Raw genomic sequence first — 16,042 nt, forward strand, 5'->3', positions numbered from 1 at the left:
ACAACAACAACAAACAGCGCAAACAACAACACAAACAAGAGAGAAAAGAGAAGAGTAGCGGTGCGGTACCTGCAGCCCTCCAGCGCCGCCGCAGCGCTCATACTGAATCAGAGGGAGCGGGAGAGAGACACTCACACACACACAGAGAGAGCGAGAGAGAGCGAGAGAGAGAGAGAGCGAGAGAGAGAGAGATAGAGAGAGAGAGAGAGAGAGAGAGAGAGAGAGAGAGAGAGCAGTACGCAAGACACATCCGGCAAAATAAAAGTCCCTGCACTTATTATGCGCAGTTATGTAAAACAATCTTGAATTATTTCTGCGGGTATTGAAACATGTTGAAAGGATAAAACGACACAAGTATTTGTGTATGTGTGTCTTAAAATGTCTTACCTGAATTAGATTCTAAATCGAACCTGCATTTATTTAAAATTATATCCTAATACGCGTTTTTCTTTAAAACGTTTAGTATTAAATATTCTATTACTTTAAATACATATATTTATAAATCATTATTTACTTTCGTAAAGGTGTAATTTAAATGCGGTTTCAAATTTATGGGCTTTAAAATGTAAAATATAAAATATGCAAATGTATTTATTTTTATTTTATTATTTAAGTTTATTTTAAACAAATCATATTTTGAAGTACATTTGCATGTGCATTTATCTAACGTTGTACTTACATGACCTTAACTATTTCTCCATTTATGTAAAATTACAGTTTCAGCTGTGTCAGCATCTTTAAAAAGTACTCATTTTTAATTATTTCTACATTTATTTAAAATGGCTTTAAATCACTTGTGCATTTCTATGAAATTTAACCCTTCAAGCAGAGGTTAGAGGGTGCGGAGGAGGCGGCGAACAAAGCGGCTCTATCTGGTCTCTCTATTGGATTAAGTTAAATTCCATTCATTTGTTTCGGTTAATTTACTTTATTCCTTAGGTACGTCACGACTTTTATTCTTGTAAATTTGTTCCCAGAACGCTGAACAGCTCTGGCTTCACATGTCTTGGAGTGAAATACTAAATTTTAGGTTTTTTATTTTTTGTCCAATAATGTTAGTTCCCGGAAAATAAACGTGGTTTCAGTTTAATTTCTCCATTTAATGTGTAAATAAATGAACTCATGACTAATAAACTCCCATGAATGAAGCGCTAAGTATGTGTTTGTGTGCTGTGAGGACTGCGCTGCTGTAACTAACATCGCAAAAGTTATGAAAATCATACATTCAGCTCGGTTTATATTCACACACTCCGCTGTAATTCAAATATTTAATCATTGTAGATGTGAACAGTGTGCAGTGAGAGAAAAGGATGGTTTTTATTGACTTTAGACTGTAAAAGTTTTAAAAGCCGACAACTGATTTTTAAAGTGGTGCAGCGCTGCCACCTGGCGGAGAACAGAGGAACTGCAGCCCGCCTGTTTCATAACTGTATACTTACTCGCTGGAATTAACAGCGTTTTATTGTTTACTTTCAATAAAATCTGAGTATTAATGTTGTAGAAATGGGGAAATATCGCTGAGCCGAGATAAAACTGAAGCTTATAGCAGCGCACCATACAGACTACCCAGTTTGCAGCTATGTTGCTTGGCAACCTTAGTTTGAAGGAGGACGAGGTGCTTGGCAACGGTTGCTAAGCAGCGACTGGTTGAGCGCTGTGTACCTTTTGTTATTTTTTTTACCAACAGATTATTACTATTACTGCTAATAACATTAATATTATTACTACTAACAATAACAACAACAACATTACTAATAATCGGTGGTGAAAATGGGCCGGAACCTCACTGCGGGGCTAAAAGTCAGGCCGGTGCCGCCTTTCGGTTCAGATTTTAAAATCTAGGCAATTGTTTTTATAAAGATATACGCCACATATAGCTGTTTACACTGCTTTTAAAGTTCCATGTTCAGGGTACAAAGTCGTTTAGGAGTTGTAATGCGACTCTTACTACATGCTAGCTAACATTGCAGCGCACTGAGACATCATCATAAGACTGATCTCACCAAAATAGCCCAAACAAACCCGCAGGCTCTGTCCAGTGTGGTACTTTGGAGACATTTGAAAGTTTTTAGGCTGCTGTTTGAGTTGCTGGTGTTGGTATAGTGTTAAATAGTAGACTTGCATTCATGCAGAGTCATTTCAGTGTGCAAGAGTGCTAGCTCACTTAGCATGGATGTAGCATTATTTGTATTTTGATGGCTGAACAGCTTCGTAATTCAGGCAATACAGTGACATTTTGGTGAAAAATGTACAAAAGACAAAACGTACTGGCTTTGGAATATTTTTACCGCGGGACACAGTAGTGGCAATTTTCGGAAATCTCATATTTTTTCCTCAGAGAGAAAAACAACCTAGACCAGGAGTTCCTAACATGGGCATGATGTCGGCTACAGAATACGACACAAGTTTGAGATTGAAAGAACCTGATATTAGGCCTTCAACTGTATTGTGGCGTCCCACCACTGGCCGAGCTGCCGTATGAGCAAAGAGGGTCTCGATAGGACAAACATTTATTACAGTTGTTGTTATCTTAACAGTGTTGGTTGTTATATTCTGTGTTGAGCCGTGGCACAGTTGGTGTTGGGTTGGTCTGCCATGGAGTAGAACTGTATGGCTCAAAGTGACCTGCTATCCCAGCCACTTTGTTAGCACAGAGCGGCGGTTCTCCCTTGCACCCTTTTCAATGAAAGAGCATTCGTTGTTAAAGCAAAATGTTTCCTGCGCTGCCTTCTTCGCTGATGCTACACTGGTGTCAGAAGTAGGATAGTGCCCCTCCTCGGAAATAGATCTTCCCGATGTGACGTTTAATTACAGATGCTTTAATCGGTAAGTAATTCAACAGTAACATTTTGAGTAACACTAGATTAAGTACTAATCTTAACTTAGGACAGAGTGGAAACAAAAGCTCTTGAACAATCAGCATTTATTTGATTGTTTTGAACAGATCACATTCTTTGTAATTTGTACATTTTCCAAAAGAGATAAATGTTTGTACCTCAGACTCATCAGATCTCATACTGAGTGGGTTTTATTTGTAGTGTTCATCAGTAACAGAGAACCAGGGCTGCACGATACAGGCAAAATGTCACACTGTGATTATACTGCTACACACTGCGACTCGAAACATAATAAACACATATCCTATGATGTGATGTGGTTAAAGACTGGTCTGCATTACTTTGCTGACAGCACACATTAAAAACCTGTGCTTGGTTGATCATTTGCATACAGCAGCCTTCTGAGATATCAGCACTAACAGTTCAATATATCATGCAGCCCTTGCCTGAAGACAGTAAACCATTTCAAATAAACCATATGACCTAAAACGTACCGGATATGACCAGCATGGTTCCCTCCCCACCTTCTGTACTGGTCTTACTACATCACTGTTAAAGTGATAGTTCAGTGAAAAATTTCTCCTCTTCAAATGCAGTCGATCAGTTACTAAAGGTCTGGTGTCTGAAGTTGACTTTTTTAGGCGTAGGCAGCTGTAGGCTGAGTGGGCGGGGCTAAACTGCTGTAGGCTGAGTGGTGGAGCTAAACTGCTGTAGGCTGATTGGTGGAGCTAAACTGCTGTGGGCTAAAATAATTTTTTAAAAAAGCGAGGCAAATTCAGTTTTCTTCTAACAGCTTGGGTTAACAACTAAGTGAGTGTGTGATGATTTAGGCAGTTAGCATCATGCTAATTGGTGGGGCATAAACCTTCAATATAAATAAACTGCAGAAAGTTCCATTACTAGGCTTGTTAGCTACATTAGCCTCATAGCTCCAGTGCTAAAACTAAAGAAGCAAACTTCAGACACCAAACACGTCTCGCTTGATCGACTACATTTGGAAACCGGGCAGATTTTTCATCTATTCCAACGATTCCTTCAGATCCTTTACTTTAACTTCCCACCTGCCCACAGTTGAACTTGGTAACAATGCTAAAATCCTAGCAGAGCACAGAGCCGCTCGGTGGCTGACGAGGGCCGGAGAGCTGCTGAGTAAAGTATATAAAAACTAAATGAAAAATGCTGCATGTTACAAGCCGGTTATGTATTGTGCTGTAGATTATAGGCTGGTTGGTATGTGGAGCCACTGTCTGATACATTTCTGCTAGAAATATTTTGGCAGTTTAAAAAGTGGAGAGTGGAGAAGTGGAAACGAGTTTTCTCACAGTATGTTAAAATTAAAGGCCTCTAACATCCGTCACACTAACACAGCCCATTATTCGATTATTCGGTTATTCGATTCGCCTGACCAACATTTATCCACTGTGGATTAGGAGAGAGTGAGGCACAAACTAGTATGGGGTAAAACCTAGCATGGATACTATGTGTAGTTAGACATAGAATGTGTTTTTGGTCATCTTCTTGTGTTCCCATAGCAACATCATCTGCTAATCTGGACAGCAATCAGACTGATGTTTCTCCAGATCGACAGGTAAGACTGTTTTTGTACCATAAAAATAACTTTTACTTAGTTTAACAGTGAGAGCTAGTCAGGCTAAAGTACAGCCCCCACACAGGGGGGTTAGTTTAACAGTGAGAGCTAGTCAGGCTAAAGTACAGCCCCCACACAGGGGGGTTAGTTTAACAGTGAGAGCTTGTCAGGCTAAAGTACAGCCCCCACACGGGGGGGTTAGTTTAACAGTGAGAGCTTGTCAGGCTAAAGTACAGCCTCCACACGGGGGGGTTAGTTTAACAGTGAGAGCTTGTCAGGCTAAAGTACAGCCTCCACACGGGGGGGTTAGTTTAACAGTGAGTATTTTATTGTATTTAAAGTAGAAATCTCATGTGGTTCAAATGAAACAGAATTTTATGTTTAAATAATTATGTTTGCATCAAATTAATATCCTTTTAAGCAGGTGTCAACTAGGCCCTCAGTCTGTTGTAATGTGGTAAACTGTGGCGTTTGCACTCAGTCCACATTTGGCTGAATTGTTCATAAGCATGTGCTGGTAATAAAGGTGATGTTTTCATTGCTTATATAACACTATTATCACTTTTGCTCAAATACTTTTGAAATGATTTAGTAAAGACTGAAATCTGTTAGATGTGTCCTGCTCTCTCCTACACGTGCACTAAGACATGCAGATGTTCTGATCTGGTTCTGGGATTTTTAACACTGTTCATGAACCTACACTGAAGACCAGCTGTGCAGGCTGTTACGTCCCAGAGAATTTGGCCAAAGACCAGCTTTGGTGATCAGGACGACAGTCGTAAACAGAAGGTACGTCACATTAGCTGGTTCTGCTTCTGTACCAAAGCCAACATTGCGGCTGCCAAAGAGAATCCAACTGGATGACAGCGACGGCTAATGAAAGAAATCAGATACAAAATCAAAGGCACTAAATAATAAATGGCACTTCAAACAGAAAAGGCTAAAAAAAGGTATGTGCAAAAGTTTTAGAGAGAATAACTCGGTATTGCATGTATAAAAAGAGGTGTAGGAAAAACAAGGTATGAAACGCATCACTGTATGTCTCAACATACACAGAGCTGCTGAGGTGGGAACAAGTCACAGGTAAGTCTCAGGTCTCGACACTCCGGTCCCAATTATCGAAGAGTCGAGTCCCAATTTTTAAAGAGTCGAGTCCCAATTTTCGAAGAGTCGAGTCCCAATTTTCAAAGAGTCGAGTCCCAATTTTCAAAGAGTTGAGTCCCATGTTAAGTCCAGAGTCAGTACAAGTGATTACGCATTCTTAAGGAAGTTTAATGCTATTTCAACACTGAACACCGAAAACGATGGTAACGCTAATGTTACCTTTTCATGACAGCGTGTTAGTAGTGTAAAACTTTAAAAAGTTTTTTTTAGCTTTAAAAAAATACTGACAGGATTAAAATAAAAACTAACTCAGCAATAAAACCATGTTAGCAAACGAAACTACCGCTAGTTTGAATTGATTTTAGACGACAAAGAACAGAAACCAAAATGGTGGCGTTGAACAAAGTTCACTGCTGTAGGCTGAATGGGCGGGGCTAAACTGCTGCAGGCTGAATGGGCGGAGCTAAACTGCTGTAGGCTGAATGGGCGTGGCTAAACTGCTGCAGGCTGAATGGGTGGGACTAAACTGCTGTAGGCTGAATGGGTGGGACTAAACTGCTGTAGACTGAATGGGTGGGACTAAACTGTTGTAGGCTGAATGGGTGGGACTAAACTTCTGTAGGCTGAGTGGGTGGGACTAAACTGCTGTAGGCTGAATGGGTGGAGCTAAACTGCTGCAGGCTGAATGGGTGGGGCTAAACTGCTGCAGGCTGAATGGGTGGGGCTAAACTGCTGTAGGCTGAATGGGTGGAGCTAAACTGCTGTAGACTGAATGGGTGGAGCTAAACTGCTGTAGGCTGAATGGGTGGAGCTAAACTGCTGTAGGCTGATTGGGCGGGGCTAAACTGCTGTAGGCTGAATGGGTTGTTTCTAGCTTATGGAGGTGAACTTCACTTCTCATGCTTCACTTATTTTGTGAAATAAAATAAGCAGTGTAACCATAGTAACCGACATCTGACAAGGTTGCTGTCCTTTAGATTTACATGAGATGTAAAATGTTCGTGTGAAATGAGTCCTTTCACACGAACAGTACGCGTCTACAGACAGACCCCCCTACATGTTTCTTCTGCTTCAGGTCTCGAGTCGTTTCGAGTCCAAGTCAAAGTCCGAGTCAAGTCTTTTTAGCTTTTGTCAAAGTCAACAAATTTGTGACTCGTTTTCACACCTCTGCGGAGTTGCCAGTTTATTAGGTACCTAATAAACCAGCAACACTGTGTATATGTTTGCATATAAGAATAAAAATGGTTATACTGGTGAACCTCAGTCTTTAGCTCCTGTGGATAAAATAACATCACCAGTTCTCTCTCTTTCTGAGAGAGATCTTCCAAGTGTACCAAAGTACGATAAGAAAAAGGCAAGAAGGTGGAGCACCTCAGTGTAACGTAGTCCAGTAAAGAGTCTGAGGCTGTCTTCACATCTACATCTGGGCATCCGTTCGAAATGCACCTCTTCCCATTGAGAGCAATACACATGGCAAGTTCTACAGTTTTGAAGGAACATCCTCTGATACTACCATGTGTGAGCCAAGAAGAGATGGTCTGGGGGGGCTTCAGTCAGTCACAGTGATGTTGAGCAAGAGAGAGGAGGAAAAAAGGCTAGGAAGGGGAATTTCATTGTTTTTTATTGCTGTATGTTTGTCATTCAGAGTGGTTTGGTGTGAAATGGTTCAGATGGTACAGTGGTGGTGAGAGGAACCAGGGGTCGCCATGACTACAACACAAATATAGACAATTTCTTTACTATCCAAAACCACCAGTGAACCTACACGAGTCTTCTGAGCTTATATGGAATGTTGATGATGGAAAAATAGTGGAAAACCTGAAATATTAAGATTTCTCTGATATGAACAGATTCTAAAAATACATTTTAGGCTGTTATAAAACAACAGTGTCTTTATAATCGTTTCATGTAATAACTTTCTGTGGCGGAGCTCTTAGCGGCTTCGGGATGTCTGGTTCCTGTCACCACCACTGTAAAGAACTGTGTTTGTAAGATTCTCTAGAACGGAGCATTTCAAACCAAACCACTCTAAACGACTCTGTTTACATCTTAAACAGTTAATTGTGCAGGAATTTTAAGACTTCAGTGAAATTCCCCTTTAAGCATCTTATCAAAGATGCTAATGAATATAAATAGCGCGTAATCAACTTGATGGACACCAAACGTCCTTCTAGAAGCGCTCTAATAACACTGTCTTCGTCCTCCTTACTCTCTCTCTCTCCTCATTCTGTGCTCAGTCCGTCCGTCTCACTGACTCTGCAGCCACTCCACTCTGAGCTCAGCCACTTCTTTTCCGTACCAGTCGTGCAGTTTGGAGAAGCAGCCTGTCCCGGGGGATACGGGGTCTTCCAGAGACCCCCCGGGGGTTTTCCTGCGTGGGGGGATGGGTGGGGGTCTGACCGAATCCCCTCGGCTTTCCGCCTCCCAGACAACTCCGGACCCCTCACCCACTCCGTTAGACAGACCAGCCGGTTTATTCCAGGACACTCCATTTTCCTTCCCGGGAATGAGCGACAGCAGTCCCTCTTCAGGAGACCCTGTGGGTTGCGTCAGGGGTCCCTGCAGGCTGGTGGGTTTGGAGCGTCCTCCAGTTCCTCCCTGCACCTGCAGGAAAGAGTGATCAAGTCATCTAACGATTATTACGACAACTAATCAAGTAATCAATGTCTTCTTAAGGCATAACAACAAATCACATGCAACTACACATTTCCACCACAGAGGTCTCCAAACCCCCAAACCTTATATAGTTTAACTTGTAGATTCTAAAATACACCCTTACATTTTTTTCTTATTGCAAGACAGACCAGGGGAGAATTATGCACTTAAAATTGTCAGGGTATCTGTGAATTCAATGTAATACTTTTAAGACATTTTTAAAACCAAATTTTGACCAAAACCTGTTACAGTCACAAAAATCAGCAGCATTTAATACGGAACACTTCTCGTCATAAATGGCATTTGCTTAAATGAGCGCCGGTGCAATGATAACGCTAACTTTTGCTTGGCCTTACAATTTGTACCATAAATTTAAATTTTTTTTTCCCCCAGTTTTCTCCCCAATTTAGTCGTCTCCAATTCCACCCACTAGTTAAGACTCCCCCAATCACACGAAACCACCAGCGCTAGGAGGGCGAGGCTAACACAGGCTTCCTCCGAGACCTGTGAAACCAGCCACCGCATCTTTTTGAACTGCCGCTAATGCAACGTCATTAGACAGCCGAACGCGCTCGGAGGAAAGCGCCAACCGCCAGGTCTGCTAAGTCTGCAAACAGACGCCTGCGCTGGCTAGCATCGCGTTCGAGTGATGGGGGAAAAAGGGGGGTCCATCCTACCCACCCAGAGAGCGAGGCCAACTGTGCTCTCTTGGGCTACTGGCCACGAAAATTATTCCAAGAGCCTGTTAGCCGTCTGCCGAGCTATTCAGGCAAGACCTATTTTACCAAAACATTTTGCTTCTTATACACATTTAAATCATATACTTCAAATTTGTAGCCACAAATACTTCAATTTACTTGATAGACAAGCTGGTAACGGCAACCATATATTAAAAATGTTACTACAAACATGTGCTTTAGTGAGATCCTGCTGGTGTGGGTTTCCTCTATTTCAGTGATGCTCACAAGAGTGACTTAACTGCTAACAGCTCCCTCTTGTGGAGAATCTGCTGAACACAGCTTTATAATGACCATAACTTATAACGATCATCATCTTTTACAGTAGTGTGCAAACGTTTGCATCAAATTACATGTTTTGTTGATGAGGGAGAATAAAATTAATAAGATTAATATCTTCTCTACAGAAAACATCACATTTTAATGTAAAATTACGATTTTTTTGCTGAATTTAAATGGAAAAACATAAATGTGGCCTGCGCAAAAAGTTACGACACATTTTATACTGTATGTTTTATTATTTACACTATGTTTAACCAAATAATGAAGAAGTGTGCAATAAAACATGCTGAATACCACCTACTTATCTGGGGAGTTAAAACCTTTGCATACAACTCTATACGCATATATCCTGCCTTTTTTAAAGGTACCTCTGCTATTTCGCAGGAGCATTTTGTTCACTTTTCACATATTATATAGAATCGATCTAGATATTTAATAGATACGTATATAGATATACAACATAGATGTTATATAGACATTTTCTGCCATGCTCAATTTGAATTGCATTCATGTAAACATTTAAAAAAAAGGCTAACCTGCGACTTCTTGGGCTTGTTCTTGGCCTGCTGTGACAACGCCCCCTGCTGGGCCTCCTCCAGCTGCCTCTCCAGCTCACGCACCAGCAGCCTCATGTAGTCGAAGGTGGCGCGGGACAGCGCCTTCACCCACGACTCCATGGCGACCTGGCTCTCGGCGGCCAGCTTGTAGACGCGCGCTCGCGCGCAGTCGAAGCGGATGGCGAAGGCGAACTCCTCGGATTCGGAGTCGCAGAGCTCCACGGTGCAGCCCTCCAGGACGATCACGCCCACCGGCTCGCGGCTGTCGCGCTCCTCGAAGTAGAACAGCATGTTCCCCTTCAGCACGCACCAGCGGCGGTGATACGTCGGGTTCCGCTCGCCCTTCTTCCACAGGAAACCCGTCTTATCCGGCGGAGAGTTACAGGTGGCGTAGTGCGCCACGCTGCGCTCGTTCAGCTTCATGACTCGGAGAGCGGCGGAGGACGAGGAGATGGGGAGGCTGTCAAAGGGAGAAACAATCACTTATAAATTAGCCACTTATACACTTATTTAACCTCTTGTGTGAGTTAAACAAACTAATTAAAGTGAGATTAAATCTAATTTACCCAGATTTTTCTTAATGCTAATTGGTGTACATAAGCTTTCATTACTTATTAGCTACATTAGCTTTGTGGTTCCAATCCTAAAGAAAGAAAGAAGCTCCAAACATGTCTTGGATGACTGAGTATATCTGGAGTAAAGAGAGGAAACTGTTACATTAGATTATTCTTACTGAATTATTTCTTTCAGAGTAAATAATATCAGATCTACAACAAAAGTAGACCAGTTTATCAGTAACTGCAGGAGCACAAACAGATGGTTTTCTTCACAGAGATTCAGTTTCAGAAGGAATTCAGTTGTCGTCCTAAAGAACAATGTCAACATAAAGGGAATTTCACTGATTTTTCATATTTTCTGCATAATTCAGTGTTTGAGAGACTCAGATGTCTTTACAGTGGTGGTGATAGGAACCAGGGGTCGCCATGACTACAACACAAATATAGACATTTTATTTACTGTCCAAAACCACCAGTGAACCTACACGAGTCTTCTGAGCTTATATGGAATGTTGATGATGGGAAAATCGTGGAAAACCTGAAATAATGAATTTTCTTTGACTATTTTGCCTCACAACACCCTGCATGTATCCCTCCATTTCAAGATAACAGTGGATAAAATATTAAAAAAAGAAAATATTCAATAGTTTCAGCAAATTTTTTTTGTGGTAAATGTGTGTTTCTGGGTGATTAAGAAGTTTTCTTACGGTCTGGTGGTGAGTCCTGCACACTCGTGCAGCGTTCCCTCTTCACATCACCTGCTTACACTAAACCTCGCCATCACACACACCTCTGTGGAGATCACTGAAACACAAACACACAACAGATGAATGAGATGCACTGATTTCCTCTCTATACGCATCAGATGAGTGAAGATCCTTTCATTTCTATGTGAGGTTCAGGTGCACCAGGAGCATTATTTACTTATTATACACAAAAACATCCAGAGTGATTGTACATTAGGGGTGAAATCTCTGACCTCACAACAATCTGATTCAATACAGCGGCCCCGGAAAGTGTTTGGACACTTCAACTTTAACAAGGTTCTTCAGGTAAATTCATGAAATGTTGAACCAAATGATGCTTAAGAGAAAAACAATTTTAGCACAACATCAGACCGATGATGGACTCTTTACCTGGAGAAATCCTGGAGAAGAGCTTCAATCGCCAATACGACTGCACATATCGATTTTCACACTCAAAAACAATGATATTCATTTATTTTTTCCAAAATATGCAGAACAGATACTTCCCAGAAACTTATAATGATCAATTATAATCTAAATTCTAAAATTCCAGGTTCAAGCACAGATCAACGACACTTCTCGCTGCTCTCTATTTATTCCTATTTACTCTCATGTGTTTCTGTACAAATAAACAGACTTTCACACAGCACTGTATGTGGTCTGAAGGTCAAAACTACATGGACTGTTAGAAATGATGCCCATGGTCAGTTCACAGACCGTCTACTACAGCCGTGAGTCCACTCCGCAGCTTCCTCATTGCATGAGTAAACACCACGCTGGTCAAACTCAGTGGCAAAAAAACGGCCATAACAGCTGAAGATGAATCTTTTCCATAGAAGTAGTTTTCCCAGAGCATCACACAGCCTGGATCAGGGGTGCACAAACTTTTTACACCAACAGCACACCGATGAGGAAGGCAGCCTGGCTTTAATAACAGAGCTAAACAGTTTTTATATAATCATATTATAATTGTGTAAAAGATGTCAGTCCTGTATCAGTTCCTCTGGTGCAGCGACAGTGCAGGCAGTGCTAACTGAAAGGTGCCGAAGGTTCCTGTTTTTATGTTACAAAACAAACAATAAAAAATAGGGATGGGAAGTTTAGGCCGACGCTGATGTCCAATTTACATACATATCTGCTGATGGAGAAACACAAACATTCATCAGAGTCAGAATTTCAGTGCAGTAACCCAGCGCCGCCTGAACATCCTGCTCTTCTGGATTTCCATAAACACATCAGCAAATATCGGCGATATTTTTTAAGCAATTATCGTCCGATACCGATACGATCGTGCATCCCTAATAGACACATGTTTGTAAGCTTATATGTTCATGGCCATTTGACAGACTCTGACACAGCTTATTAACACTTATATGGATATGAAATACTGTTTTTCATATAGTTTATCATGTTATACCATTAATAGACACATAAACTGTAGTTTATCATACATTTAATGCTGTTTATCATATAGTTTACAACATTTATAGCATTAGTAAACACAAAAACTATAGTTTATCATATCTAATATTGTTTATCATATAGTTTATCACATTTAGACCATTAGTAAATACATAATCTGCAGTTTATCATACATTTAATGCTGTTTATCATATAGTTTACAAGATTTATACCATTAGTAAACACAAAAACTATAGTTTATCACATATCTAGTATTGTTTATCACATTATGCCATTAATAGACACAAACTGTAGTTTATCGTATATTTAACACTGTTTATCATATAGTTTATCATATTATACCATTAGTAGACACAAAAATTGTAGTTTATCATTTCTTTAATGCTGTTTGTCATATAGTTTATCACATTTGTACCTTTAGTAAACACATAAACTGTGGTTTATCATACATTTGATGCTGTTATGTAGTTTTTCACTGTTTATCATATAGTTTATAATATTATACCATTAGTAAAAATATAAACTGCAGTTTATTATACAGTTAATGCTGTTTATCAAATAGTTTATCACATTTAGACCATTAGTAAATACATAAACTGTAATTTATCATACACTTGATGCTGTTTATCATATAGTTTATCATATTATACCACTAGCAGGCCTTTATCTGTGACCCATAAGCTGTAATAAAGATTACTAGCCTATATTCGCGATAAACTGCTGGCTGAAATGACACATAACAAAACTGGGGTGAGCAGACTGGAGCGTTACTGCCCAGTTCTGGGATTTTACACCAGCTGAACACAGTAAACACAGCATCGACAGTGTTTTGAGACCGACTTAGCCGGGTTAACAGTCATCAAACCGCCCGCAGACACAAAGTTTGACCCAGCATCACCTAATCTAGATCTGTCTGGAGTTTACTTTCCTCACAGACGGACTACAGACGGAGAATAAACAGAACAACGGCGGGGCTGAATTTAGCCCCCTATTTAGCCCGCAGCGTCTTATCCGAACTCTCCGGTCCACCTTAAACAGTGCAGCTGTTGCACTCTATCGCCGGAGGTGCCAGAGCAGCACTGCGGCACCATTTAAGGTGGACCGGAGAGTTCGAATAAAGAAGCTTCAGCCTCGTAGATGAAGCGCAGTGATAATGTCCTCAAAAACAGCAGCTCCGGTTTACAACCCGGGTCTCATCAGCTCGGACAGCTTCGGTAAAACGGTCAGGAAAACGGTGAAGACTGAGAGCTGGACTGGACTAACGTACCGAACACGATAAACAGAGTGAGGGTAAAACTATTAAAGCAGTCATATGAGAGCAAACACGGGGTCTATGGTGTTTAAATGGGCCCAGCTGCAGCTGAGTGAGACCGTTTCAGGGTTATCTGTGTGTTTTTGTGTGTATTTGTGTGTATTTGTGTGTTTTTGTGTCTTACCGTCAGCGCTGGGTCCCCAGTCCGCCTCCTTTCGCTGCTTTTGTGAAGATTTTGCTTTGCTTCGTTTCCGCTCGGCTCGTCACGTGACGCAGACGTCATCATCGGAGAGCATTAATTCTGGTGTGTTGTGATAATTCTTCTGCTTTTTTACCAGTTTGACCCGATCGACTCTGAGGTCACCGATCCGGCGTTGTAATAAATGTATTAAAACACTGCTGTTATTCCATTTATATTCTTCTTCTTTTTCTCCTTTTTCTGCCAGATTTTTGTCCACTAACTCGTCCCGCGGTTTCTGCAACCCCTGGGATATCATAGCGACCACCAGCAACCACCTGGCAACCCCCTGGGATATCATAGCAACCACCAGCAACCACCTAGCAACCCTCTACCAACCACATGTGATATCATAGCGACCACCAGCAACCACCTAGCAACCCCCTGGGATATCACAGCAACCACCAGCAACCACTTAGCAACCCTCTACCAACCCCCTGGGATATCACAGCAACCACCAGCAACCACTTAGCAACCCTCTACCAACCCCCTGGGATATCATAGCAACCACCAGCAACTACCTAGCAACCCCTTTGGATATCATAGCAACCACCAGCAACCACCTACCAACCCCCTGGGATATCATAGCAACCACCAGCAACCACCTAGCAACCCTCCAACAACCCCCTGGGATATAATAGCAACAACCAGCAACCACCTAGCAGCCCCCTGGGATAGCAACCACCAGCAAACACCTAGCAACCACCCAGCATACCATAGCAACTGCCTAACAACCCCTAGCAACACTTTTTCTGCCAGATTTTTGTCCACTAACTCGTCCTGCTGTTTTCAAGATATCAACACCATTCCAACTCTGGAATGTTCGATCTGATCAGGAATGGCGCACCTGTACGCAGCTTTTTCATCCAACATACAGTTTTGTACACTCTTTGTTAAATGACAATTTTTTCCCCATAGGAATGAATGAGGGCAAAAGTTTGTGCACCCAATTAAAATGAACCCTATTAACCATGTGAGATATCATAGCAATCACCAGCAACCACCTAGCAACTCCCTGGGATATCATAGCAACCACCAGCAACCACCTACCAACCCCCTAACAACCACCTGGGATGTCATAGCAACCACCAGCAACCACCTAGCAACCCCCTGGCATATCACAGCAACCACCAGCAACCACCTAGCAAGCCTCTAACAACCACCTGGGATATAATAGCAACAACCAGCAACCACCTACCAACCCCCTGGGATATCACAGCAACCACCAGCAACCACCTAGCAACCCCCTGGGATATCACAGCAACCACCAGCAACCACCTACCAACCCCCTGGGATATCATAGCAACCACCAGCAACCACATACCAACCCCCTGGGATATCATAGCGACCACCAGCAACCACCTAGCAACCCTCTAACAACCACCTGGGACATCATAGCAACCACCAGCAACCACCTACCAACCCCCTGGGATATCATAGCAACCACCAGCAACCACCTAGCAACCCCCTGGGATATCATAGCAACCACCAGCAACCACCTAGCAACCCTCCAACAACCACATGGGATATCACAGCAACCACCAGCAACCACCTAGCAACCACCTGGCATACCATAGCAACTGCCTAGCAACATCCTAGCAACCATTCTCAAATTGCTTAAGCTGTGCAGTCACTGCATTTTCTTCAGGAACCGCACTGTTGGCTGTTCTTTAATGTCGGAGGTGATTTGGAGGTTACGGCTTCACCAATATGACAGAACTGATTCTCTCAGCTTATCTAACAATAAGATGACGAGACCAGATTGATGTAATTGATTCAATATAAATTCACATATTGGAATCTATTTCACTGTGGCAGAAATCATCTTCTGGTTATCTTTTGGTTTCTGGAAACCAGTTTCTGCTCTGGGTTAATACACTCCTGTTCAAACATTTGGAACCACTTAACATTATTTATGAATTATGTAGCATTTTTTATGCTAGTTTTATTCAGTGTAATGTGATGTGTCGACTGATATACTGTAATCATCCATTTCCAGTAGTTTCTTGCTTCTTTCTTAAGATTTATTAATTCATTTTGGAATATGGGGCATTCTAGTGTATTCGC

At 41.7% G+C, this 16,042-nt stretch overlaps 2 protein-coding genes across 2 annotated transcripts in view; both read right to left on the reverse strand.

The window, feature by feature from the left end:
- The window catches only part of sh2b3 (SH2B adaptor protein 3), a 67,887-nt gene extending 67,740 nt beyond the window's left edge, over window positions 1-147 (reverse strand). Inside the window, exon 1 of the mRNA XM_036598183.1 lies at window positions 70-147. The gene's annotated coding sequence lies outside the window, so the exon portion shown is untranslated. The remainder of the gene's footprint in view (window positions 1-69) is intronic.
- A 6,140-nt stretch (window positions 148-6,287) lies between these two features.
- pheta1 (PH domain containing endocytic trafficking adaptor 1) lies at window positions 6,288-14,392 on the reverse strand. Its single transcript, XM_036599172.1, has 4 exons — window positions 13,922-14,392; window positions 11,025-11,121; window positions 9,740-10,220; window positions 6,288-8,133 (listed from the first exon to the last, which is right to left on the reverse strand). The coding sequence occupies exons 3-4, from the start codon at window positions 10,181-10,183 to the stop codon at window positions 7,777-7,779; spliced, it is 801 nt and encodes a 266-aa protein (XP_036455065.1). The 5' UTR covers window positions 10,184-10,220; window positions 11,025-11,121; window positions 13,922-14,392; the 3' UTR covers window positions 6,288-7,776.
- Window positions 14,393-16,042: the final 1,650 nt, after the last annotated feature.

Source organism: Colossoma macropomum, unplaced genomic scaffold (genome assembly GCF_904425465.1).
Source record: "Colossoma macropomum unplaced genomic scaffold, Colossoma_macropomum, whole genome shotgun sequence".
NCBI classification, from domain to species: domain Eukaryota; kingdom Metazoa; phylum Chordata; class Actinopteri; order Characiformes; family Serrasalmidae; genus Colossoma; species Colossoma macropomum.

Bases quoted from the DNA above. Each gene is read 5' to 3' on its own strand.
- pheta1 (XM_036599172.1), bottom strand. From the start codon at position 10,183: ATGAAGCTGAACGAGCGCAGCGTGGCGCACTACGCCACCTGTAACTCT. The intron at 8,134-9,739 runs GTTAGCCTTTTT...TCTTTCCTGCAG, and splicing joins ACAAGCCCAAGAAGTCGCAG to GTGCAGGGAGGAACTGGAGG.